Source organism: Epinephelus moara, chromosome 18 (assembly GCF_006386435.1).
Source record: "Epinephelus moara isolate mb chromosome 18, YSFRI_EMoa_1.0, whole genome shotgun sequence".
NCBI classification, from domain to species: Eukaryota; Metazoa; Chordata; class Actinopteri; order Perciformes; family Serranidae; genus Epinephelus; species Epinephelus moara.
Window position 1 is genome coordinate 8,599,218 of NC_065523.1, and position 27,726 is coordinate 8,626,943.

The 27,726-nt window shown below is 40.8% G+C and overlaps 3 protein-coding genes across 3 annotated transcripts; all 3 read right to left on the reverse strand.

The window, feature by feature from the left end:
- Window positions 1–1,135: 1,135 nt before the first annotated feature.
- Window positions 1,136–11,354, reverse strand: LOC126405531 (ornithine decarboxylase-like). Its single transcript, XM_050069297.1, has 9 exons — window positions 11,242–11,354; window positions 10,935–11,108; window positions 10,624–10,796; window positions 10,319–10,535; window positions 8,483–8,566; window positions 7,882–8,038; window positions 7,418–7,539; window positions 5,302–5,564; window positions 1,136–1,172 (listed from the first exon to the last, which is right to left on the reverse strand). Exons 1-9 carry the CDS (start codon window positions 11,341–11,343, stop codon window positions 1,136–1,138), a joined length of 1,329 nt encoding a protein of 442 aa, XP_049925254.1. The 5' UTR covers window positions 11,344–11,354.
- Window positions 11,355–16,630: 5,276 nt separating this feature from the next.
- On the reverse strand, window positions 16,631–21,620 carry LOC126405601 (keratin, type I cytoskeletal 13-like). Its single transcript, XM_050069405.1, has 7 exons — window positions 21,154–21,620; window positions 19,578–19,660; window positions 19,279–19,435; window positions 19,046–19,207; window positions 18,602–18,727; window positions 17,809–18,023; window positions 16,631–16,786 (listed from the first exon to the last, which is right to left on the reverse strand). Exons 1-7 carry the CDS (start codon window positions 21,559–21,561, stop codon window positions 16,768–16,770), a joined length of 1,170 nt encoding a protein of 389 aa, XP_049925362.1. The 5' UTR covers window positions 21,562–21,620; the 3' UTR covers window positions 16,631–16,767.
- Window positions 21,621–25,073: 3,453 nt separating this feature from the next.
- Window positions 25,074–27,508, reverse strand: LOC126405599 (keratin, type I cytoskeletal 13-like). Its single transcript, XM_050069403.1, has 7 exons — window positions 27,049–27,508; window positions 26,783–26,865; window positions 26,471–26,627; window positions 26,227–26,388; window positions 25,873–25,998; window positions 25,573–25,787; window positions 25,074–25,247 (listed from the first exon to the last, which is right to left on the reverse strand). The coding sequence occupies exons 1-7, from the start codon at window positions 27,451–27,453 to the stop codon at window positions 25,139–25,141; spliced, it is 1,257 nt and encodes a 418-aa protein (XP_049925360.1). The 5' UTR covers window positions 27,454–27,508; the 3' UTR covers window positions 25,074–25,138.
- Window positions 27,509–27,726: the final 218 nt, after the last annotated feature.

Here is a 27,726-nt window from a genome sequence, read left to right on the forward strand (position 1 = left end):
GCCGGATCGCGTACACCATGGATCCAGTGGGTTGCCATAAATGGGCCTGTCCCAGAGGCATTCAACTACCAGAGGGCTTTTAAAATCTTCTTTTCGAAGCTGCGTAAAATTAAATGCTCTGATTCAGGGTGCCATACTTGCAAATCGTGAGGGAGGGAGGAAAGCAGTAATTTGTGTCTGTTTGTGTGTGATTAATTTAAGTCTTACCTTTTGTTTTCTTTTCGTATTGCGTATTTTGTATTGTTTTGCGTATCTGTAACTGTGTGTTTGTGAGTGAGAGAGTTTTAAAAGAATATTTTGTCTGCACATGATTTAAAATAATAAAATAGCCCTCCATTAGTATGTTAGTCATTTTTCTTTTGATTACAGAAATGTTAAACCACTAATCCTTAGCCGTATTTTAAGTGTAACCCTTCACCATAACATACCACTAATGTTTTTATCAGTAAAAAGAGAACATTTCTCACACATAAAAAAGCACAAAGATGTTGAAATCTAGGCATATTCTGCCATCATAACTTGGCTCTCAGAATTCACCAGATTGATGCCTTTAAATCAAATAGATACTAAATTTTTGGATGTTGGATGTAGTCTCAAAAAATCCTGTGGGAAACACTGATATACGTACATATATATCTTATTGTTCAGACTTAGATATTTGACCCTACTTGGGTCAGACTGGCCCTAGCTTGGCCCTCCCATTGAAACTGACCTGAGTTGGGATGTAAACACTCACCATAAACAACAAGAAAAATTACTGGTTTACTGGTACTTGCTCATGGTACAGGACACAGTGAAGGATTAGAGCTGCAATTTCTCACTCTGCCACAGGAGGGCGGTCTTCACCAACACAAGATTTACACTTCACATCAGTTTATTAGTCTGCATGGTGGTGTAGTGGTTGGCACTGTTGCCTCACAGTGAAAGGGCTCCTGGTTCGATCCTAGGAGGGACAGAGTTTGCATGTTCTCCCCATGTCAACGTGGGTTTTCTCTTGGTACTCTGGTTTCCTCACACAGTCCAAAGACATCCAGGCTAGGTTAATTGGTGACTCTAAATCACCAGGTGTGACTGTGAGCATCTCTTAAGTGTTAGCCCTGCAATAGTCTGGCAACCAGTCCAGGGTGTACCCCGCCTATCGCCCAATGTCGGCTGGGATGGGCTCCAGCCCCCTGCAACCCCCAACAGGACAAGCAGTTTTAGAAAGAGAATGAATGAATCAGTGTATTAACCTATAGTAAACGTCAGCATATTTTCATCAAGATGGTCAAGAATTCAAACTTTTTTTTTGTCACATATACAAACAGTACAGTGAAATGCAATGTGGCTTCCTCTTAAGATCAGTGAAAAATATTGTTGGAACTGAAATGGTAAAAATGAAAGCAATTAAGTGTTAAGCGTAAATATGCAACATGCACGGTTGTGGAAAGGATTTACAGCGTGGTAAATATAAATTCAGGATATACAGCTCGTGGTATTAACACAAACACATACACCGATCAGCCAAAACCTTAAAACCACTGACAGGTGAAATGAATAACATTTATCTTGTTACAATGCAGTGCTCTCCTGGGAAACCTTGGGTCCTGGCATATATGTGGATGTTACTTGACCTGCTCCACTCACCCAAACACCGTTGCAGACCAAGCAAACCCCCTCATGGCAACAACACTCCCCCCAGCAGAACAATGCACCATGCCACACCGCAAAAACTGCTGAGGAATGGCCCAAGGAACCTGACAAAGAGCTTAAGGTATTGACCTGGCCTCCAAATTCCCCAATTCTCAATTCGACTGAGCATCTGTGGGACGTGCCAATACCCCAGATTTACCGCCTATCCACAGTGGGGCCTCTATGGATTGGACATGGCTCTGACATGTCAAGGTATGGACACAGGAAGTCTGGGGATGCCCCGTGGTGTCTGGCACCAGGGTCTTCACAGCAGATCCTTTGAATCCTGTGGGTTGCGAAATGACGTATCAGCATGTTCCAGGGATGCTCGATTGGATTTGGATCTGGGGAATTTGGAGGCCAGATCAAGGCCTTAAGCTCTTTGTCATGTTCCTTTGGCCATTCCTGAGCAGTTTTTGCAATGCTGAATGACACATTGTCCTGCTGGGGGGGCTACTGCCATTGGGGAGTGATGTTGCCATTAGGGGATTTGCTTGGTCCGCAGTGGTGTTTGGGTGGGTGGTGTCAAGTGGCATCCACGTGAATGCTAGGACCCTAAGTTTCCCAGCAGAACATTGCATTGTAACATGATGAGATGATGAATGTTACTTATTTCACCTGTCAGTGGTCCTAATGTTTTGGCTGACTGGTATATGTGTTCAACAAAATAAGGGCTGCAGAAAGCGATAACGTGCTGATGGAAAAAGTTTTTGGTTGTAGGCATTGTCAACTTTAAATGTCTATATCTAAAAAGGAGATTGGAAAAGAGCCAAATAAATGATCATAGATGTGCTATTTGGAACTTTGTGGTTAATAAGTGGAAGATAAAAAGTCTTTGACAGGGGTCAGAGGGGGTGTAAAATTTGTAATGACCTGTGAGATGAGTTTCACCTTTTAGTTGAACATTAGAGTGTAAAGGCTCCGACCTATTTTTCCGCATTGAACGGTTATGGGCAGCTGTAGTCCTGTATTTGTTTGACGCATCCTTCATCCCTTACTCTTCGCTTTATACTTCATCATTGCCACAGATGTGTTTAGATTGCAGTTAGTTGAAAGCCTGGTACGTCTAACACGAAATAATGCCTAGTATGTAGGAATCAGACGCTGAACAAGCTTTCTTGGTGGAGGTAAAAACAGCACACACACACACGCAGCAGATTTTATTTTTATAAAAACAGATAATTTTGTTTACTTATTTTGTACTACAGTAATTGAGGATAAAGATGATGATGTATCACTACATTTAATATTCAAAATCACAATATCATAGATTTTCAAAATAAATGTTACAATAAAATAAGTTGTAAAAATATGTCTGTGCACCTCTGTTTAAACCAGTTTTCTGCTGTAAACTGTTTTCAGCTTGAGATTCTGTGCTTCTGTCCTCTTTGTGTAAAGCACTTTGTAACTGTGTTTTGAAAAGTGCTATACAAATAAAGTTTATTATTTTTATTGTTATTATTTTATTTTTATTTTTTTTTTATCGCCATTCAACCACCTCAAACTTTACTCATTTTCATTATTCAATCAACTTGTGATGAATTCATGTCTGACATTTACAAGCTAATTGGTTGGACAAGCTGTTAATTTAGGCCAGTCTAATAAATAATGTCCAAGTTGCTCCATGGAGGCATTTAATAATACAATAAATAGGTTGGGTGATGTTAAATTAACAGATCATCTAACACATGCTTGGACTTTGAATAAAACAAAGACCAGTTATTTTTAGTGGTGAAGTTAGAATTGTTTAATCTACAAATGCTAACAGCTCAAATTCACAATACAGACATTACTGCTGCTTGCAGCTACCCACAATCCTTTGTAAAACCTCAAAGTTGCTTGTTCCCCATGTCAGGTGTCCCCCATATTTTTGCCTTTTTATTGTCATTAAAGTATGTGTCCTCGTACAACAGTTTGTGTGATATCTTGGGAACTAGTGTCCTAGAATGACATTACTTAACGTAAAGTTGACACAGGGAGAACATGCAAACTCCGCCCCTCCATCCTGCCTGTGTTCAAACCAGGAACCCCCTTACTGTGAGGCGACAGTGCCAACCACTACACCACCGTGCCCCCCTAATTTTGGTGCATCACTTCATACTGGTATACATATGACAGGGGCACTGGTCACAGCCTGAAATAGTAGTACAGGAAACAACACAAACCTGGCAAATTTGTACAGCTCAAACCTTTACATAACCCTATGAGGACTTAAAATGACAAGATTGTGTGATAACGTTAAAATATTGGTAGTGACATTTTTGCAGCACCCTGACCCTGATTACCCAAATCTATGCCTATGTTATATCTGCTGTGTGACTACATTATAACAAAAATGTCATTTTAAATTGTAAGAAAAGTAGGCCTATACTACCATGGCTTACAGGTGCAGTGAAATTAATTAACATGACAAAATATTTATAATATGTCTGTCGATAGAAACCAACCAGTCGATTACACATGTTAAATGTCTATGTTTGCTCACATCCATATTGAGCCATTGTCCAATAAAAGTGTTACCAGATCATTAATGGATGTTACAGGTGTGAGAAAGGTTTAATGCCGGGTTCAGACCACACAACATCAGCCCGATTATAGCCCGACGCAGCGACGTATGGTGTCAGTTTGGATTGTTAATGAAAATAAGTGTCATACATGATAATCCATTGGTTCATCTTGTGTAGTGTGTCATAGTACACAACAAGCGACATCATGCCTGGGATGCCTCGTGACATTCCAACTGAAAGTCTTGCATGTTTGATTTTCTGTTTGTCTTCCATTACATCTCCCTCACAGCTGTCACTTTGACCAATCAAAACACAGTGATCTGCATATTGTAACAACACCCACTTATTGACATTTCCTCGCGGGATGTTACACACAGAGTCAAATGGGGAGAAAAATGATGACGTGACCTTAGTATTACCATTAGCATCAAGCTGGCAAACAATGTTATTTCTTCATAATGGAATTTGCAGAGGGTCAGCTGGGATAGGCTCCAGCCCCCACGCAACCCTCAAAGAGGATGAAGCGGTTAGAAGAAGAATTTGCAGAGGGTATCAGTTTTCCGTGAACCCCGCTACATTAGAAATGGGCCTTTATTTCCAGACACAGGCCTTTATTTCTCATTCCCTCTGTTTTTCAATTTTTACTTTTAATCCACTCCCGTTGGCCCTGTTTAAGTTAATGCATCGCACTGTCATTTCAAACTTAGCACTTCCTGTATCCCTTTAAAATAGAAAGCTCCTTATAATTTCGGTTGAGAAAATACCTTCATTTTCTAAAAAGGCTTTTATTGTGAAACGTTTGCAGGAACTTGTTGTGAAAGATTCTGTGACATGTGTCGTTTGCATGCAGTACTTCAAATGTTAATGTGATGCTCCTGCCATCTGGTGGCACTTTTTAGGTTATTATAATAAAATTTCGACTGGCACATGAATAGGCATAGTGACTTAAATAATAATCTTAATGGTAATAAAAATAGGACAGGAATAATCCAATGATATCACACGCATTGTGAATGATGACCAGGGATGACTGGTCGTGGACCAACGTATAGTCTGTCATGTCTGTCGGCCAAGTCATGGCACAATTTTATGACTCCACAATTGCCTCATCTGACATACTGACTGCCTGCACAGACAAAAATGCGAGGTCTGAACCTGGCATAAGGCGTGCCATGTCTCAGCTGTCATTACAGGGTAAATGTGTGATTTTTCAAAGCCATTGAAGTCAGTGGATAAAGTAACAGAGTAAGCGCCCATATTGTCGATGAGAAGCCAGTCGCCCACATGCAGCTCAGGAATCCAGCAGCTGTCAGTTACTTTGTCAGTGCTGTCGCAGGTTGGACCCCAGATAACAGACCGGTGTCTTTGCTCGCTCCTCTCAACAGCCTGCAGAATCAAATATGAAATCCACATAACACTGGTTATCATGTATTTTCGCAGTTTATCCTTTTCAATCCCATGTCTTCACATGACATCTTGTTTTACAGTTTCCTCAAGCCAGATGGTAAGTGATAGCCTGTTAAGCATCTTATTTTAAACGTTCTGCATGGGACATTTAGAGCATTAATATAGCAGTAAACTACTATTTGCTATTTGGAATGATAACAAGTAATCGACAGTTAATTGGTTTAGAATTTGATCGAACATGTAAAATTTAATTGATCAAATAAAGATCTGAGATATAATTAACGTGTGATCTCCCTTTACATCAGTAGAATGGTGCATTTTGAAAGCATGTTTCAATGACTAGCATTAGCAAACAGGGTGTAATATGAGTGTTTAATGAGAAGGCTGCCATCTTGGGGTTTGGAAGAAAAGCAAGATGGCAACATTGTAAAATAAAGCCAGGAAAGCAAAGCATTATTCAGTTATATTCAGCGTGTTTCATATATCTAGGCCTCCACATCTTTGGATGTTTTAAAGGCTACACATTGCTGTCAGAGAATATGAAAAATGTCAAGGTTTCATGTTTTGTTTTTGTTTTTTGTTTTTGTTTTTTAATCACAATCAACTGATTGATTGGTCTTTAATATTAGCAATGACTGTTTAAGCTTACAATGAGCATCTGTATTTGCTATGAAAAATATAGTGAAGCAATAGCATCCTGAGCAAAAAATGTAGTCATGCTACCTCTGTGTGTGCTGTAATCCAAGCTTCTCTGTGTTTTGTTGTAGTAAGTTGGTCCAGTGTATGTGCATGTCTTACTGGCTTATTCATCGCCACTTATTTGCAATGAGCTCATATGGTCGTTACCACTGGCATTGGGACAGTGTTGACGTGGAAATGTAGCACCCACCCTCCAGTTCCCCCCTTGTGAACACTGTTAGCTTTGTCACCACTGTTGCCATCATTTATTGCTGTTTCTGGAGCTAGCACTGTTAGCTGCTAGCTGCCAGCTGAGGCACCTCCATGTTGAGAACTTTGACCAGACAACTCATGCACTCTGAATTTTGCAGAGGGCCCCTTTAGACAAACACTTCTCAGTTACTGTATTCATGCACACCTGATATCGGGTTGTTTCAGGTTGTAGTCCAAGCAGTAACATCCAACAATTTTACACCACAAGTTTTATATCCAAGGCCAACGTTAAGTACCAAAGCAGGACTGTCTTTAGGTGTACAGTAAGCTTGTGGAGGTCACAGTGTGAATGCTTTCTGTCACCAACCTAAAGTTACAATATGCTGGAAAATCTGTTATTGTTAATGAACATGAGATTCAAACTTAACGCCAGTGCTCATAGGGACCAATTTAGGGTTCAGTGTCTCGCTCAAGGACCCATCGACATGTAGACTGAACCTTATCATTAGCAGACAACTGCTCTACCTCCTGAGCCACAGCCTCTCTCCACACAAGTATGTTAGTTGCCTAACCCTAACCACATTTTAAACATAGATTTTTTGTAATAACCCCTATCTTAAACTTTAACCGTTTTTTTTCCCCGTTAAAGGGGTTTTTTTGGGGAGTTTTTCCTTATCCACTGCGAGGGTCATAAGGACAGAGGGATGTCGTATGCTGTAAAGCCCTGTGAGGCAAATTGTGATTTGTGATATTGGGCTTTATAAATAAAATTGAATTGATTGAATTGAATTGAACCATTCAGTAGTTACCATGCTCAGGAAAAGCTATCAATTTTAACTGCTGACATTGAACATAAAAAACTTTGTTACGGAATGTAATCTGGTGTTTTGCAGAGTTGTCCAATGTTGATGTCCTTATCTGGTGATAGGAATGATATTTACCCTTTGAATGTATGGTTCCACCTTGGTGTGAGCAGCATCATTGATAAGGCAATTCAGGGAGCCGTACACCCCATCATTAATGTAGTACATCATCATTTGGTCAGGCCTGTTTTCCTCAGCGTCTAGGGAAATAAAACATGCAAAATATTGAAAGTCACTAAAATGGGAACTATGCAGTATTTTTGCAAAGATGTTAAAAATAATGATAAAATTATGATGGAAATTATCCTTTTTATCTTTGGTCTCTCTAGCCCTCCTTCACATACATCCATGGGGTTCTGCATAAAGTGAGGAACTACAACCCTGCTAGTCAGGATTGTGCTCACCCAAAGGCTGAGCACAGTTGTCTGCAACATGAATCTTGATAGTATAGTCATGTGTTAATACTAGAATCTAGTATTAACACATGACTATACTATCAAGATATATAGGTATATATAGCATCTGATGCTATACAAACGTACGTTCATCCGTATCATCTAAGATTACTCTTTTGGCAATGACATTGGCTGCCAGTGTGAAGGCTGATTCCACATAGTATCGGCCTGGTTCTGCAATAATCTGCACCCCACTGTCAGGTGGGAAGAATTCATCCAATGCTCCATTAATGACTTCGGGAAACTAGGAGGGAGAAAAACAATTGGTTATTTCACACATATCAACACATATCACCTCTATTCATATTACAGACATTTTGCTGAGACTTTAATACAGTAACCAGTATCACTGACATTACAGGCAAAAAAGAAAGGGTTCTGCATGTGTTTCTGTGAAGTATGAGCCATGTAATTAGGAAGTCTGAATGAAAACCAAGTGACATAGTTTGATGAAATATCTCCAACACTGCATAAAATGTTGTCATGCTTGCTTGAGGTAGAAAAACCTTGATAACAAAGATATCAAAGAAGCACTAAAGATTTGATGGACAAAGGTTTCCTAGAAGGGCCCTTGAGGGAAACCAGGGCACTTGATTAGAAAATAGTATAAGTAATTATTTGTGTCATAAGAATGATGAAGTGCTGCACAACAATGAACAAGCAGTGCTCATACTATCTTTTGTTTTACCTCTTCAAATTTTACTTGAAGGTCATCTCTCCCAGGGAACCCTCCACCAATATCCAACAGAGTCATCCGGAAGCCCAACAAATTCTGAAAAACATCAGCTCTACTTTTTAATAAGGCACCATTTATAAAGGGTTTATAGGAAAACAACATAATACAACACATATACTCATACAACAGGTTGATATATTTTATGAAAATGCACATACAATGATTTATATGATATCTAACAAATTAGTGCCTACTGAATGGTAGCATCACATTATGTACTTAACATGAAGTTACGTAAAGTTAAGTAGGTTAGGTTAAAGAAACCTGGTGGCAACATACTTTATTTAACTCAAAGTTCACTTGATTAACACAGGACATGAACACTGGTCTCCAGGGGCAAAGTCCTGTGTTTGTTTGACCCATCCACCACTCCAACCTGCCTCTTTACACAGACATTTTCTCTTCATACCACTTTCTTCTTTACTCCCATCAGCACATGGCTCACAAGATGGCAGTCTTCCCAATTACATGGGCTATACAAATTCTGGTGCATTACTTTTTGTAGGTTTACTTATGAACAGTGCATGAGAACAGCCTGAAGTTTGGACTTCTGGTCTGAGTGGTGTAGAAAAGTGTTTATAACAAGCTCCCAATGGGACCCATATATTTTAATGATTTAGTAAGTCTGTGGAGTTCTACAGTCTGGCTGTGAGTGGTGCAAGGACAAAAGTACTATCTGACGAAAATGCTCCACAACCTAGGACAGAACAACAATGTAGCCAATGCTGATACTAAAGCTGTAATGGGCCATGTGGAGGAACATCGCAAACAGAGGAACAGGTTTTGGGCTAAATTAGGAAGCGTGCTGGAACACATCAATTTCATGGTTTCCTGAAACCAGTTCATGTAGTTCTGCTGTTAGCTGCCGTGCAGGTTTCATTATTAACCTCGGAGAAAGAGTTAAGAACTATGAGAAGAGATTTGCCAATATCAAAAGAACAACGCAAAGACTGGAATGCAAGATCATTCTGATCATGCATTCCCCGACATATTTGCATCGTGGGAGTGATGGAGGTTTTTGAAAATGACAAGACAGACATTTCATGTTGTGGCTGACCTGTAGGAAACGTTAATCCTCGGGAAGACTACACTCCTAGACTTTGCACACTGCACTATTTGCTGCACACCACCAGATGAACACATAGCTAGAGGCCTTTGCAGCAGAGTGAAGTCATTACATTTCCAAAAAGCCATACAAAGAGAACCAGGGACAACTATGACTGGAGACAGGATCTTATTCCCCCTGACTAAACCCAGACCATAAGCAAACAATGGGCTTCCTCCAACGTAGCAACAGGCCTACTCAGGAGCTGCAAAGAAGTTTGCCAGGGCCAAACTCCACAATGGAAAGAGGTTCTCAACTGTGCTGGTGGCTAACAACTAACAGCGCTAACTCTATAAAAAGTGCTAAACAACAGCAATAGTGCCTGGGGTGGGCGCTATGGCTCCACAAGGCCAGAGACAACACTAGCACTCTTGTAGTAAGGCCCTGCTTCACACTCACATAAATACACACATTTGTACAAGCTATAAAGTATGAGCACAGTCTGATCTGAAGGGCCCCTGTGCTGAAGCAGTGCCTTCCTTTGTCTTGATAATGAAGGAAGGTAAGTTATACAGTTTTGCTTTGCTCACACAGATTTAGTCTGGCTATCACTGCTTTGTTGAGATAATTTACATCACAATTGCAAATCATCACAACAAGCCTGATCAATGGTTAACCTTTATCTCTAAACATGTAAATGTGCTGTGGTTTTGTGATGTTCTATTGCTATGATGATGACTTACCGCTATGTCAAAGACATGTCGGGCATCTGCTATGGCCTGCTTGAACGCCAAACTTTCAGTGCACCCGCTGCCTACATGAAAGCTGACCCCAATGACCTCTAAGCCCAGCTCTCTAGCACGTTCCAGCAGCTTACCAACCGACACAAGTCTGGCTCCAAACTTTGAGCTAAGTCTTATCAGTGATTTAGAGTCATCCACTGCAATGCGGAGCACAAGTCTGGAAAGTGATTCAAAAGAATTAATCAATACTTTACACGACTTTACAATAATCACAGAAGCAGAAATATTAGTGGTTGTTCACTTACTTGGCTTTGGCGTGACACAGAGAAATTTTTAGGAGTTCATCCTCACTATCAAAAGTCATCATATCTACTCCATGAGCACAGGCATATTTGATGTGCGACAGTGGTTTGGCTGTGTGTGCGTAAATGATTTTGTCAGGTGTCACTCCGAGGGACAGGGCCAGCTGGATCTCACCCTGTGTTTGACCAAAACATGTTTCAAATGAGCAAACTGAGAGGGAAACAACCTTTGTCAGTAACAAAGATTGAGAAAAAAGCACAAAACACAAAGAACCACACAGACCTAGATTATCTTTGAAATACTTTATCAGTACCTTGCTAGCACAGTCGAAACCAGTGTCCAGAGCACTCATCATCCTCAGAACTGCTGCTGTGTTGTTGCACTTCACTGCATAGAAAGGCTTGACTCGAGGTAATTCAGTAAGCCACCTGAGGTGCTTCTTAAACACACTGTCTAGATTTGCCACACAAAATGGTTCTTCACTTTCCTGAATGAATGAATAAATAAACAGTTAACATTTTATTTTGAAAATGCACATCTCAAGAATCTCAACTATCACAATGTTACACAGAGATTTGTAATTAGTAAAACTTAAATGACATGATGTCTTTGATACTCACCACTGAACCAAGCTCTTTTATTTTATCTTCTATGAAATCATTGATGGTCTGTCCTTTGTTTAAAATGTCAATGTCGCAATGTTCAGGAGCCAGAGCATGCATGACTGATCTATCTGTAGTTACCGCTGCTGCAAGGGATGGTAAGCAGTAAATTAATTAACTAATGCATTAATTAATATTGTTAATAGGCTGAGGCTTATAAAGAAAGAGAACGCTTTCTGCTTTGTCTGTCTTTGTTTGTAGCTACTTATCTTCAATATGCAGTGGTACAAAGAGGACAACAACTACAGGTAAAAGTCCTGCATTCAGAAGCTTACATGAGTATAAATATTAATGTTATAAACAAAATGTACTTAAAGCATCAAAAGTCAAAGTACTCACTGTGCAGTGAAATTTTACTGTAAGTGTGATTATATGTGATTCTTTGGATTAATATTACAACTCTATTAATGTCTATGTTGCATTTGTTCTAATTTAAACTCATATACTGTTGAATGGTTTAATTTACAGCAGTACATCAAATTCAATGAGATCATCATAAATCTCTAAAGAGTCAACTTTTCATGGTGAAAATAAGATGAAATATAAAACTAAAGTACAAGTACCTTGAATTTAAGACCAGTATTTGAGTAAATGTACATTCGACTACTGAAATTATGCCCTGCAAATAGTGGTCAAACATTAAAATGTACCCATTACATTCACATGTCTCACACATAATATCATATTAAACAGAGAAGTGTTTTTCATCTTACCTGTATTCTCCTCCACATTTCGTAACCCCAAAATTCTCAGATGTTTTCGAATAAGTCTTATGGCAGCAGTTCTAAGAACCATATCTGAAAGTAAGTTTTAAAACAAGTACTGAGACTCAGGTCCAAAGTGAAATGAGACAGAATGACATACTGGTTTTGTTAGCTCACTACTGACTTTACTGCACCTACCGTTCTAAAACAAACAATGCCACACCTTGATTCCCTTGGCCCTTATTAACATGTAATCATATAGACAGTATAGATACTTATATTGTTGGAACAGTGGAAATACAGTCACGTGTCTATTATGTAGGTCATAGTTAAAGTTGATGTTGTACTCGACTATATTGTTTGAAGAGGTATTACAGTGTAAACCGACAATCACCTGTGAAAGGAACTCTTCTTCACAGTGCCAGACGCCATTGACAGTGAGCAGTTGTCCACTCAAGTTGGTTACGACAAACTGTTGTAAGGTGGTGAGGATGATAAGCATGCAGATGAGTTTTCCAGAAATCATTCAGATGTGCAAACCAAATATTGCATCAGCTGTTCACATGGCTGGTTTCAGACGATCTTGCAGCTGAAAACGCAAGATGTGGAGGTCCTGCGCTGGTGGGGTTATACATGGATTGCTGCTGTTGTAAAGCCAGTTGTATGTACTGCAAACTTCACAGAAACAATATTGGAGACAGTTCACAGGTGACAGCTCTGGGGGACACTTCTGCAGTCATCCCAAGGCACAGCTGTGTTGTACTGATGCTGTTTAACATTTGTTCATAAAAACATCATGAAAATAAAAACATAAATCTGACAAATGTTCCTTCAGTGTTTGAGTGCATGTGTTTAAGATCAAAACTGTGTCTATAATTGTTTAATACTAAAGATGTCCATTTATCCTGGAAAAACATTTTTATTATTTTCTCACTGCAAATTAAAAAGAAAACATCTGTATTGATTAATAAATAATAAAAATGTCTTCTGACCCTTACTGAACTCTGTACCCTGAAAAACATCAGTGGTGTTTGCAATCTGCATTCCATCAGTTTCCCTCCATCCAAAATCATTATTTAAACAGTTAAATCCCACCCTTGACACCTGCGCAAGCTCACAGTGTCACATCTTTGATTACTCAGCCATGTCAATCACACCCTGACACCCCAAACAATCCACATTTCATATGCTGACAAAGGTAAATAAGAGTGATACTTTGTATACTTTTATTTACATGTTTCTGAAAACATTTTAGGTGAGAAATAGGCAACGCAGTAACATAATCTTGGTTTATATTTTTCAGCATTGCTTAGTGTTAACACTTGATCAGAGTTTGGTTTGAGAGAGAGAGAGAGAGAGAGAGAGAGACCGTCTCCATCTTGTTTTTTTTTTTGTTTTTTTGGAGTCAGACGTGACCATAAGTGCTTCTCAAAGTCAAGAATGCTTTTTTGGTAGGATGGGTCCTTCCAAGTCAGGTCCTACTGAGGTTAGCCAAGAGTCCTTCCGAGCATTCGGTCAACACATATTCAAACAGGCCAGCGAGTGCCCAGTTGTGCGTGAAGAGGCCCTTCATGCCCGCTGAGGACACACATATGCATCTTTGAAAATTCTCTAAGGTATGGACTCTGTCCTTTGTAGAATCCAAAGGATCTTCGACATTGGAGCAGTCTTTCAGCAGGATTTGATGAAGTACCCTCCTGGAAATTCAGCTGTTTAAGGATCCTTCCTTGACTTTGAGAAGCACTGCATATTTGGGCAAGAGGCTGGAGCTGTGTAGGAGCAAGTGTGGTAGATCAATGAACAAGCAGTACCTCATACAATATAGATCTTTAACTATCTTTAACTCAACGCCTACCCTTATTGAACTGTCTTGCTCTTTATACTACATCATTAAAGGCGATGGATTTACATTGTGTGTCAGTATTAGACACTGATGGCCACAGACCAAGCTACTTTGAAGCGCTTGGTATGGCATATAATATGTATATATCTGAGGTAGGGGCCCTGCCCTTTATAGATCTATATATAGCTATATATCTTAGCTGCACTCTTCTGGACAGAGACTTCAGATGTTGTACCTGGAATTTGCTGAAGCCACTCCCCCAGTTTGGGGGTCACAGCCCTGAGTGCTCCGATTACTACTGGCACCATTGTTGCCTTTACAACTCACATCTTTTCTAGCTCTTCTTTCAGCCCTTGGTATTTTTTGAGCTTCTCGTGCTCCTTCTTCCTGATGTTGCTGTCGTTTGGGATTTCTACATCTATCATCACTGCCTTCTTCTTTTGTTGGTCAATCAACACGATGTCCAGTTGGTTAGCCATCACTTGTTTGTCAGTCTGGATCTGGAAGTCCCACAGGATCTTATCTTCGTCATTCTCAACCATCTTAGGATGTGTCTTCCATTCTGACCTTGGGACTTTCAGCCCATACTCAGTGCAGATGTTCCTCTGCACTATGCCAGCCACTTACTGCCTGCATTTTACACCCTGCTATTATGTGCTGAAATGTCTCAGGAGCATCTTTGCACAACCTGCACCTGGAGCCCCATCTGGTGTGGTAGACCCCCACGTCTTTTGATCTTGTACTAAGTGTTTGTTCTTGTGCTGCCATGATTAGTGCTTCTATACTGTCTTTCAGTCCAGCTTCTTCCAGCCACTGGTGGGATCTCTTGATTTCGGCCACTTCTTTAATCTTCGGTGGTACATGCTGTGCAGGCGCTTGTCCTTCCATGATGGTTCGTCCTCCTCTTCTGCATTCTCAGGTTTCTACTGCCTGAGGTATTCACTTAGCAGCTCATCTTTGGGCCATTCCTGGATCTTGGCTGTTTCGTCCTGGGCAGTGGCTCTGACACTGACACCCATGCATTGTGAGACACTTCCTTGTCTTGATAGCAGTGGCCTCTATCTCCTCCTTTGGCCAGCTTACTATACCAGCAGGTTATCTTATGACTGGCAGGGCATAAGTGTTGATGGCTTGGACCTTGTTCTTCAGTCAACTTCTCAGGACCTGTCTTACTCTGTGTAAGTATTTGGCTGTGGCTGACTTTCTTGCTGCCTCCTCATGGATCCCATTTGTCTGCGGGACCCCAAGGTATTTGTAGCTGTCCTGAACATCTGCAGTGCTGCCTTCTGGTAGTTCAATCCCCTAGGTTCTGATCATCTTCCCTCTCTTTGACACCAGGAGGTGACTGATGGTTGCTCCACTTCGGAACCAGTTTCCATAGCCACTCTTTGTGATGAGTTGGCTGAAGGGGTTCAGGCCAATGCAGAACAGTGGTATTGTCACACATGTATACTGCCAGATACTAATATATACTTTCAACATATTGTACCACAGTAGCCAGAACTATAACTATAATATTATTACTTTCAATAATGTTGTTGTAAGCTACTGTCATTACCGTCTGTCCTGCATCTCTCTCTCTCTCTCTCTCTCTCTCCCTCTGTCTCTCTCTCTCTCTCTTTCTGTCTCATTGTGTCATAGCCTACGGATTACTGTTAATTTATTATGCTGATCTGTTCTGTACGACATCTATTGCACGTCTGTCCGTCCTGGAAGAGGGATCCCTCCTCAGTTGCTCTTCCTGAGGTTTCCACCGTTTTTTTCCCCCTAAAGGGGGGTTTTTTTGGAGAGTTTTTCCTTATCCGCTGCGAGGGTCCAAAGGACAGAGGGAAGTTGTATGCTGTAAAGCCCTGTGAGGCAAATTGTGATTTGTGATATTGGGCTTTATAAATAAAATTGATTGATTGATTGATTGATTGATTGATTGATTGATTGATTGATTGATTGATGGTAGGAACAGTGCATCACCTCGGTATATGCAACACTTGATGGTAACTTGTGCAATTGGCTTTGAGTTGGCCAACATTCTCAGGGCTGTACCACAAAGCAAGAGTAGTAGGTTAGCAAGATATGTTGAGTCTACAGCCAGACTTTTCCGTTTTACCAAGGTGGCTCTCTTTTAACTTGGCTAGATCGCCATGGTAACTTCTGCTGCAGACCTGACCTGGTCAGGACCAGTTTTTGGTTCAAGTTTCAGCTTAAAATCAGCTAAAAAGCTCCTTTGAGCGTCTAACAAGGCGGAAATTAACATACACAGAGCCTGAAGAAGAACACCTGAGTTGATAACCACCTTTGTGGTAACTGTTATGTCTGACTGAGGCTTTTGGGTTTTTTGAGCTAGGTCAGGCAAAGAGAGCCTGGCTACATTGAACTGGCTTTGTGGTACAGCCCCGTGTTATGGGAAAGTTATGGGAATATTTTGTGTTCAACTTTATAATAATATAATTTATTTATAAAGCACTTTGCTTAACAAGGTTTTAAAGTACTTTTCAGAAAAACAGCAGATTAAAACAAAACAGCAATAATATAACAATTAAATAAAATGTAAAGAACACAGTGGTCATAAATTATATAAACACATAGAAATAGGGAAATACTCCATAGGGAATAGAGAAAAGTTTTAAAAAGTAGAATTAAAGGCCATGGAGGAATAATACAACCAACCATCATATTAAATGTATAGCTCTTTTCCTATTTAAGGAAGTTTTAAGAACAGATTCAAAAGATTACGTTAATGATGCAGTGTGTCTGGTATAGCAGCTGATCTGTCAGTGTAAAATAAAAACACATGAGCCATAGAAACAATCTCAGACTTCATTTTTATTGAAGCTCCACAGACAGACCCTGTTTACAGTTGACAGCATCAGATTCTGGCCTTATTCTGGTCTAACTGCTGCTGCTGATCACATTTCCAGGGGTCTATTTCGTTCACAGTGGTCACACATTGGTGGTGGTGCTGTTGCAAAAACAAGAGACGGGTAAGACATAACCACACAACCATAGTGATCATTGTTATTCCCAATATAAAATACATATGTGACATTCAAAAAGTAGAATGTATCTCTCAAACTGTCTACATACTGTATGTGTCTTTAATACAACTATTGGATGGATTGTGATGAAATGAGGCTTAGACAGTCATGTTCCCCTCAGGAAGGGGGGGCATTATAATACGTCTAAAACCTTGGTGTATGACCAAATACTTGCGGAACTAATGGCATTCCAATCAGCCTCAGCTGTACTTTATGTTTACTGCTAATTAGATAATGTTAGCATGTTAACATTAGCTAAGGTCAAGTATAGTATCGGAGAGCTGCTTGCCTGACTTAAAGGGGAACTAATGTTTTTTTTCAACCTGGGCCCTATTTTCCCATCTACTTTTGTCTAAATGAGTGATAGGATGTTCAGTATATCAATATATCGTCCGCTCTTCAATTTCAATGAGCTCTGCGTCCGCGTACGTCCGTGCTCGATTTTGACTAACTGGATCTGAATGAGCCATTTGAATTTAATGACCACCCATATTTATTTGAACACAGAGTACATGGATGTACACGGAGGTGGAGCTCATTGAAATTGAAGAGTGGATGAGGAGAGAGAGGGAGCAGCAACAGGCAGAGGAACATGTCCAAATCCAGCTAAAGGTAAACACAGATGTTCATTTCTCCTTTCCGTTATGTTGTTGGATAATTATACTAACAATCCAAGCCTATCTGCGTGGAAAAAATGCACTTTTAGTGGACGTATTTTGACGTTGTTTGACGCTGTCTGAGTGCCCTATTATTTAATATAGCACGTGCCCACGGGCTGCAGGCAGGTCAGCCCGAGCTTCGTACTGGAGAAATGTCAAATATTGAACATCCTATCATTCATTTAGACAAAAGTAGATCGGAAAATAGGGCCCAGGTTGAAAAACAACATTAGTTCCCCTTTAAGACTCTGTACTTATTTTGTTGTAAATGCTTTCCCTGCACTCACCTCTCTCCATCCAGCAGCCTCCTGTACTCTGCGATCTCCAACTCCAATCTGTTCTTGATGTCCAACAGGTCAGCATACATGCCCCTCTGGTTCTCCAGGTCGGATCTTAGCTGGGCCAGCTGCTCCTCCAGAGCCTCCACCTGCTTTTGGTAACCTGCCAGCATGTTGGCGTAGCGGGTCCTGGTCTCAGCGAGAGTCACTTCCAGAGCTCCTTTCTGTTCAGAAGGGAGAGGGGGGACAGTCAGGTCAGCTGTGTGTGTGTATGTGTGTGTGTGTGTGTGTGTGTGTTGATTATTTTACATCAAAGAGTTATTTGCACAAGAATTCTTGAATATTTAGTATGCCAAGGTCTGATGTCAACCTAAGCATTGATGCAAGACAGTTATTCACAAAACATGTCAAGACATGAAGCTTGAATAATTTGAAGTTTTGAAGTATTTGAAAAGTGAAGACTGCATGTTGAGACGACATTGACAATGCAACCTGATGCCAGCTCAACTTTCATTTTGGACATTGTTTTTTGCCCCTCTTCAAAAATTTGGGTTCAGAGTTATAAACCGGGGTCAAGATACCGTACTACACTAACACTCGACTAGCAGCTTAAGATCATCAGATCCTACCTTCACCCATCCCTCTTCTCACAGGCACCATAAAATAAGATAAACATAACCCCCATGCTTTTAGAGCTAGCACACTTCACTTTCAACTCACTTATCAAAATAATTGAAGATGACAGAAAAAGGTGGATAAATCTACCAATGTCATTAATCTGCATAATTTTGTGTTTTGTCACCTTGCTGATCTGAGCCTGCAGTTTAATCTCCAGAGTCTGAAGAGTTCGTCTGATTTCTCCAATCTCAGTCTTGGACGTCTGCAGGGTCTCAGTGCTCGCAGCCACCTCTTTGTTCAGGTCAGCTGTCTGTAAAAAGTATTAATTAATTAAAAAAGGCTGTGGCCTTAATGATGTTATTGATCAAATATGAGGATAGCAGACAGCAGCACGATGTAGTTATTTGCTAAACATTTCGGAACAGCAGCATTAATAAAACAAAACAAAAGTTTTGTGAAAAAAGTGAAAACTTAAAAACTAAATAGGAAACAATTGAAAATAAGAAGGTAATAAAGATTAAAAAAAAATGCAAAACTTAAAAAAAAAGTTGGAGTTGGAGCAGGTTATGGACAGTAGGGGGCAGCAGTGATCACAAGCAGAGCACAAAAAAGGACTTAGTGGTCTCACCTTAGCCTGGAACCAGGCCTCCAGGTCTCTGCGATTCTTGTTGGCGACAGTCTCGTAGTGGTCTCTGATTCCAGCCATGACAGCAGACAGGTCCTCCTGAGGAGCGGCATCCACCTCCACATTCACCTGACCTCCCATCTGGGCCCGCAGAGCCAGCAGATCCTGCAGCAAGACACCAGTTAAACTTTTGTCATTGTATCATTTCTTTTTCTGTCTGGTTTCAGTGGTCATACCTCTTCGTGATTCTTCTTCAGATGGATCAGCTCTTCTTTCAGACCCTCCACCTGTATCTCCAGGTCCCTCCGGCTCAGGGTCAGCTCTTGCAGAGCTCTCTTCAGCCCAGCAATGTCGGCATCCACTGTTTGACGCAAGGCCAGCTCGTTCTCATACCTGCAAAACCATTAGAATGACTTCAAGAAACTCACCTGAATGTTTGAATGAGTGGAAAGAACATGCTTACAAAGAAACAAATCAAATCAAATTATTTTGTGGTGTGGTCTGAGCATGAAAAGAAACAAAGTCTCACACTCACTTGACTTTGAAGTCATCAGTGGCCAGCTTGGCGTTGTCAATAGCAAGGATGAAGGCGGCATTTTCACGAGCAGCGAGTTTGATCTGAGAGGGAAGAATGAGAGAAACTCTGTGAACAATGGCAGTTTGGCCAAAACATTTCAGTGGATTTAATTCAGCTTCTTTTTTTTAAGATATAAAACAAAGTCAAGTCTTTAAACTTTGAAACCCCCAAAATTTAAAAACTTATCCATTAAAAAAAACAACCAAGAACTCATTACTTAACTCAAAAATACAACACAAATTTAACTTAAAGCTTTAAAAGCTCAAAAAAATAAAAACTCTAACACTCAAAAACCAATTAACAAGTAAATTCTGAAAAAAAGGTTACTTAACTTATTCATCTAAAAACCCAAAAAGTTATACGATTTAAAGTACCGGAAAAAAATGCAGCCTTTATGACTTAAACTAATACTTTATAAACCAAACACTTATCAAATGTAAAGGTAGTTGTTTTTTGTTGTACACAAAACTAAGTCAGCTTTGCCTCACTGGTTACATCAGACTCAAGTGATGTCACTTGTTGACCCCCCTTAAGTGATGAATATGTTTTGCAATCCAAACATCCTTTACTGCCCATATTCTGAACACATATTTACTGAGGAAAACTGAACAAACATGTACATATTTACTTGACACCCGTTCAGCTGCCTGATGTTTACACATGTTCACCTGTCTGTCCTTTTCTACAAACTCAACATTTCTTTATGGTTTGTTTGTAAAACCTGAAAAAATGTCTATAAGTAATTTGTGTCTGACTGTGAAAGTCTTATTTTCTACAGTTAAGTTTATTCCCACTAAGTGTCTGCTACAAATGAACTTCTATTAGCCCATTTTTAGAAAAGTGTCAATAGTCTAACAAAAACAGAAAAGGGCAAATTACTGAAGTAGATTCAATTTAAAAAAAATATATATAAATTAGGTTAATTGAAGTTCATTTGTGCTTCTTATAGGTTAAACCGGCAGTTTATTTTCACTTGTTTTAAGAAATGAGATTTTAGGATTGAATAAAAGAATGACTTTTACACTGTTAGCCCCAAAAGCACTGTAAATAAATTGAATTATAGTCTAACATAAATGTTATACTTATCTACTCTGTCAGGTTTGTCAGAGTACTAAATATTTTTTATTTATTTATTTATTCATCAACACAGTCAAATGTTTAAATTTTTAATCTATGTGATGATCAAACTGACAAATCTCAACCAGCCACCATACAAATTGTGCAATTTCTTAAAAAAAAAAAAAAAATCACAAAATGTCACATTGAATTTATTCAGTTAACATTTATTATCTTATTCAGTGGACTAAATGTTATCTTGGAAGCCAACATGTGTACTGTGTCTGTTAATGTAGAGTGTAAACTAAATTCAAACCCCCTTTACATTTAATTTAAGACATGTTGAGGTCTACCTGTAAGGATGTGCTGCCTGAGAGGCTAAAGTCAGGGTTGAGCAGAACCATACAACCAAAGAAGTCAGTCTGTATAATCTGCTCCTCTCTGCTTAACTGTACATTTTCTGTCTTTCTGTTCTCACCTGGTCCTGCAGGTCTTGGATGCGGACGCTGTAGCTGGAGAAGTTATTAGCTTCAGGCATGGCTCTGCTCTCCAGGTACTGTCTGATCTTCAGCTCCAGTTCAGCGTTGGCACTCTCCAGGCTGCGCACCTTGTCCAGGTAGGTGGCGAGGCGGTCATTGAGGTTCTGCATGGTGGCCTTCTCGCTGATGGACACATTGGTGGCATCGGCCAGGTTAAAGGCTCCGCCGGCAGAGGAGGAGAAGGAGGCCTTGGAGATACGGACTCCAGACCCTCCAGCTCCTCCATACACACTGCCAGCCCCCATGCTGCTGACCCGGCGGGAGGACGATGAGATGGAAGGGCCCATCATGGTGGAGCTCCTCATGGGGGAAGACATGAAGCTGCTGCGGCTGGAGAAGGAGGTCATGGCTGAGGGTCAGCTGGTTTGTTGGCTCTGAGCGGAGTGAAGAGCTGCTGGGATGTGGACTCCTTTTATGCCTGAACCCTCCACCCCCCATCACCCCAAAGGTGGGATGCCAAACATGCCGGAGGGATCTCCTGAAGTGCAAACAGCAAAAAGCAAACAGCTTTTAGCTGAGCAGGTGAGGTGGAGTGAAAACCAACACCATCTCTGCTCCCTGTCCATCGGGGCAGGGGACATAAAATCATCTAGTGCTTATAACAAACTTAAATGAAATGTCTGAAAAAATACACAAAACATAATTTTATGTTGTAGAAATGTTGTTGTTTTCTCTCTCTCTCTCTCTCTCTCTCTCTCTCTCTCTCTCTCTCTCTTTTTGAACTCGATCATCCTGCTGTGTCCCATCAGGTCTATCTTGCGACCTCTTATGGGTCCTGACCCTCATCTTGGGGACCACTGCCTTCAAAGACTTTAAAATGGAAATATGGGAAAAGAGACAGTAGCTCCACCAGAATGTCACACCTGATAGTATAGAAACCTGAACTAAGGAAATATGATTATTATTTCACTTTGCTTGTAAATTTCATTTATGTTTTTATATCGTTTCATTTTTTCCCTCCTCTGTTTTTATATTATATTATTTTAATTTTTTTTGTTTTCTTTTTTATCCTTTGTTTGTTCTGTGCATTTATTCTCTTTATTATTCTTTTCTTGTCTCATGACCACTTTTACTTGTTTATTTTTGTGTTTATTATTAGCAGCATTATTGATATGCAGTTATATTTTTTTGTTGTCACCTGTAGTTGATAACTTTAGCCTGTGGCATTTAAAGCAACTCTTACCTTTCTTGCATTTCACACAGCACTTAGAAAAAATTGAACATCCACAACTCCTGTCTCCCTCCAAAGGCCTACTCCCCCTCCTCCTGCAACGTCACCTCCCTCCAAAGCCCCATCCCCCTCCTCCATTATGTCCTCATTATGTCTATGATAGATGTAGGCGTTGGCAAGGAAACGTTAGATATACGGAAGAGGAGAGCGAGTGTAACGTTACAACCAATACAATCAAACGCAACCCTGGAGTTTTAAAACTCAACTGGAGTCAGTGATGACTGATGGGTTTCAGAATAAGGTTACAGTGCTAACGTTAGATAGTAGCGTTAACGATAACGTAAGATAACGTTAATGTTTCAGAGGCTACACTACAGTAGGCTAACATTAGCCATTAGCAACTGGATGCTGTGTTGTCATATATAGCGTTATGAACTGAACTGAACTTTATATCCCAAGCAAAAAGAAACAAAACATTTAAAAACAATTTGTGCAACATATAAGAAAGAATATATAGTGCAATAGTAAGATGAAAAGGGTTGACATTTCACAGTCAAAAACTCCACATCCTGGGAGCAGAACTGGGAGATCCTCTTCACATCACAGCACCATGAATTGTTTGTGCAATTCCCAGACCGCCGAGGGAAGGACAGACAGGACAGGAGAAAACTCTGACCAATCACTGCATTCTTGCAATGTCTGGTCGTTTTCTTAGAACCATATGAGAATGGTATAATTATGAGTTTTTATTTCTGGTGGAATTCACTTACATTTTAGTGTGCCATCAGCTTATTAATAGCATTTTAACCTAAACAAAGAAAAGTGTAAAATTTCCAGAAAGGTAAGTGTTGCTTTAAGCGTGGACGCCTGAGGGGTGTGCTATGAAGCAAGTTTGACAGAGCCAGGCTCTCTTTCTGTTGGCTGTCTCGACAAAACTTAAAACCCCTCCAAAAAAAAATAACCACCACCAGAGCCAGCAGCAGACTTCAGTCTAAATAAGCCTGTGTATAGTGATGGAGGTTGCAAGCAGGGCAACCAGCTCTGTACCAGGCCCAAGTGGAAAAACCAACAAAGAGTCTTGAGAAGGTCTTTAACTGCAGCCAGAAGGACATAGACTTCAGCAAGGCTATCAGTGCTGACCTGGAGGGCTGATTTTGGACACGTCTAGTTTCCCCAAAGATGTCAGGCTTGAGTCTATCAGCACAGGAATTTTCAAAGAATCCTCTTGCTCTTGCTCATGTACAAAGACCTCAGGACTGGAATGGAAGGCTTTGAGTGCAGGGTGAGCCACTGTCTCTACAGGCTTGTCACACAGCCTGAGCAGCACTGGGTTGTATGGGAACAGCAAGAAGCTCCTATCAGCCCTGTAAGGGTTGTGACACAGGCATAAGAACAACTGCAGTACAACAGATTGAGGGACACCAAAGTATCTGGTCTTATTTGTACAGGCGTCACTGCAAAGGTGAACATCACCACTCCAGACTCTAATAAATCTTCCTGTAGGTCTTTTGCAGTCAGATGGGGGTTTTGATTTGCCTTTCTACCAATCATATGAAATACGAGTTTTCTTGGTCTTCTAGACTGCAACTTGACCTGCACAGTTCCTGTTAACTGCCATTTTTTAATTACATTATGAACTGAAGAAACAGCAACCTGAACACACTTTGCTATCTTCTTATATATCTTACTATATAATGACGAAAACTCTGTGTGTGTGTGTGTGTGTGTGTGTGTGTCTGTCTGTCTGTCTGTCTGTCTGTCTGTCTGTCTGTTCCACGTTTTTCTCCTCACTGACTTGGTAAATCCATGTGAAATTTGGCACAGTGGTAGAGGGTCATGGGAGGATGCGAATGAAGCAATATTACATCAATTGGTTAAAGGGGGGCGCTATAGCAACTGATTGAAATTACAAATTTTAATGGGCATATCTCATGCCCTGTATGTCGTAGAGACATGAAACTTTGCACAGAGATGCCTCTCCTCATGCCTCAAGAACCCATAACTTCAGGTTATATAGATTTTCCGCCATTTTGAATTTTTTAAAAACGCTTAAAATCGATCTCTTCCTAGGAAGTTTGACAGATCTGCATGAAACTCAGTGAACAAAACAAACACATCAAAACTTCATGTCTACATGATCAGTTCATATTCTGCTTACTTAACTATTCACAGTACACAAAATTTCAACCAGGAGTCCCCAGACTTCTGCATGCCAATCAACGTAACTTTGGGCTTAAAAAACACAAAGGGCTGTAAATGTGCTTAGTTATGCTATAAAGTTGGCCGTTGTGAGTCTTTGGGGATTTACTTTGTTCAAGCCTCAAGTGGCCATTTGATGAACTGCAGTTTTTGGCACTTCTGCACTGGCTTCATTTTTCAGCCTCTGAGCTATCTTTGTCTTGCTTTAACGTACCTCGTTAAACCACCAATAATGCTTTGTGGTACACAACTCTGCTGCTTGTTGTTAATGTTGTTGTTGTTCACGGCTGCCTTTGGAACTGATTTTCCTGATGAAGCCCAACAACTGATCAAAATGTACTTTAGCAATAAAAAATTGTGTGATTAAAGAAAATAAATACAAATATGTGAACTGTTTCCTTATCAGTCGATATCAAAGATGATTCACTTTAATGCAGTCAAGGCAGCAGCTGATCTGTAAGTGTGAAATAAAAATACATGAACCAAATAAACCATGTCAGACTTAATTTTTATTGAAGAATGTATGACTCAGTTTACAGCATCTGTTTCTGGTTTTATTCTGGTGTGCTGCTGCTGGTTCTGATGATGATGATCTTCTTTTCAGAGGAGCTCTCTTCCTGTGCAGTAGACACCAGCTTGGGGGCACTGATGGTGGTGCTGATGCTGCAGGACAGAAAATAAATAATTCAGTTTATTTAGACTATTTTCATATTTACTCTTTTTTTCTGCTTGATGAGACTGAAATTGTGATTTTTATATTGTTATACAGTACTTTGTTTTATGACCAAATACCTGAGCAGTTAGTGGTGTTCACAACTAATCAATCGGCCTCAGCTGTAGGTTTAATGTTAATTCTATTGTAGGATAATGTTTGCATGCTAACATGCTAATCAAAGATGTGTTGTATGGGACACTTAACACAACATGTGTGAAAGAGTTAATGGCAGAGAAAATGTTCTAAATTCATTGAACGTTTCCCTGCACTCACTTCTCTCCATCCAGCAGCCTCCTGTACTGGGCGATCTCCAGCTCCAGTCTGGTCTTGATGTCCAACAGGTCAGCGTACATGATCTTCTGGTTCTCCAGGTCAGATCTCAGCTGGGCCAGCTGCTCCTCCAGAGCCTCCACCTGCCTCTGGTAACCTGCCAGCATGTTGGCGTAGCGGGTCCTGGTCTCAGCGAGACTTGCCTCCAGAGCTCCTTTCTGTTCAGGAGGAAGAGGGAGGACAGTCAGGTCAGAGAGAGAGCAACAGATGACTTAATGAGGTTGAAAGAATTAGTTTTCTTACCTTGCTGATCTGAGCCTGCAGTTTGATCTCCAGAGTCTGAAGAGTTCTTCTGATCTCCCCGATCTCGGACTTTGACGTCTGCAAGTACTCAGCGCTAGAAGCCACGTCTTTGTTCAGGTCAGCTGTCTGTGAAGCACAAGTGCTAATTATGTTATTGAGCTGCTAAACATCCCGGAAGAGCTTAACTTAAAGACCAAAAAAAAAAAAAAAAGCTATAAAACTTCAAAACTAAAACTTATAAAGCTGAAAAAAACAAAAAGTGGTTGTAGTATGACTTGAGATGGAGCTGGTTTTGGACAGTAGGGGGCAGCAGTGATCGCATTCAGAGTACAAAATAGGACTTTGTGGTCTCACCTTGGCTTGGAACCATGACTCCAGGTCTCTGCGATTCTTGTTGGCAATGGTCTCGTAGTGGTCTCTGATTTCAGCCAAGACAGCAGACAGGTCTTGTTGAGGAGCCGCGTCCACCTCCACATTCACCTTACCTCCCATGTGGGCCCGCAGAGCCAGCAGATCCTGCAGGAAGACACTGGTTAAACTTCTGTTATTTTATCCTTTTATTTCTGTTTCTTTTTTTGTCTGGTCTCAGTGGTCATACCTCCTCGTGGTTCTTCTTCAGTTGGGCCAGCTCGTCTCTCAGACCTTGCAGTTGCATCTCCAGGTCGGACCGGCTCAGGGTCAGCTCTTGCAGGACCCCCTTCAGCCCAGCAATATCAGCCTCCACTGATTGACGCATGGCCAGCTCGTTATCATACCTGAAAAAAACACAAGACAGAGTTCAAGAAACTCACCTGATTGTTGAAATGATTGGGAAGAAGGGGCTCACAAAAACACAGATTGAATCGGATTATTTTATGTTGCCTTCTCAACATGTGATATGATGTTAAAAGACACAAAGTCTCACACTCACTTGACTCTGAAGTCGTCAGTGGCCAGCTTGGCGTTGTCCACAGCAAGGATGAGGTTAGCGTTACCACGAGCAGCAAATTCAATCTGAAAAGTTGAAAAAGTTAAACTTAAAACATTAATAGTCAGATTTCCTAAAGAACTGAAGAATTCATAAACCTTATAAACCTTAAATAAGCTTGAGTTACATTTAAAATCATAAAACTTTAAATTCAAATACCTCCAATCAAAATATTCAAAAACAAAGGCTTATTAAGTTTCTGTTCTCACCTGGTCCTGCAGGTCTTTGATGCGGACGTTGAAGCTGGTGAAGTTGTGAGCGTCTGGCAGGGTTCTGTTCTCCAGAAACTGTCTGATCTTCAGCTCCAGTTCAGCATTGGCCTTCTCCAGACTGCGCACCTTCTCCAGGTATGTGGCCAGGCGGTCGTTGAGGTTCTGCATGGTGGCTTTCTCGCTCACAGTCATGTCGACTGCGTCAGCCAAGTTAAAGCCACTGCCAGCACCAGCGGAGGACACAAAGGAGGCCTTGGACACATGGACTCCAGACCCTCCAGCTCCTCCGTACACACTGCCGGCCCCTATGCTGCTGACCCGTTGGGACACAGAGGGGACCATCACAATGGAGCTCCTCATGGGGGAGGACATGTAGCTGCTGCGGCTGGAGAAGGAGGTCATGGCTGCTGGTCGGCTGGTCGTTGGCTCTGAGCGGACAGTGAAGAGGTGCTGGGACAGCAGCTCCTCTTATGCCTCAAAATCAGGCTGGGGGTGTGGTAGTGGGTCAGGTTGGGATGCCAAACATGCCAGCTATGTCACAGTGTGGCCCTGAGGCCCGGAGAGCAAACCGGTCTGAGCTGAACAGGTGAGGTCCAGCAGGTCCGGTGGGTCTCCATCTGAAAGAGAAAGTCTATTTCAACTCTTCTAGAGCCTCCAGGGTGACATCTCAGAGGG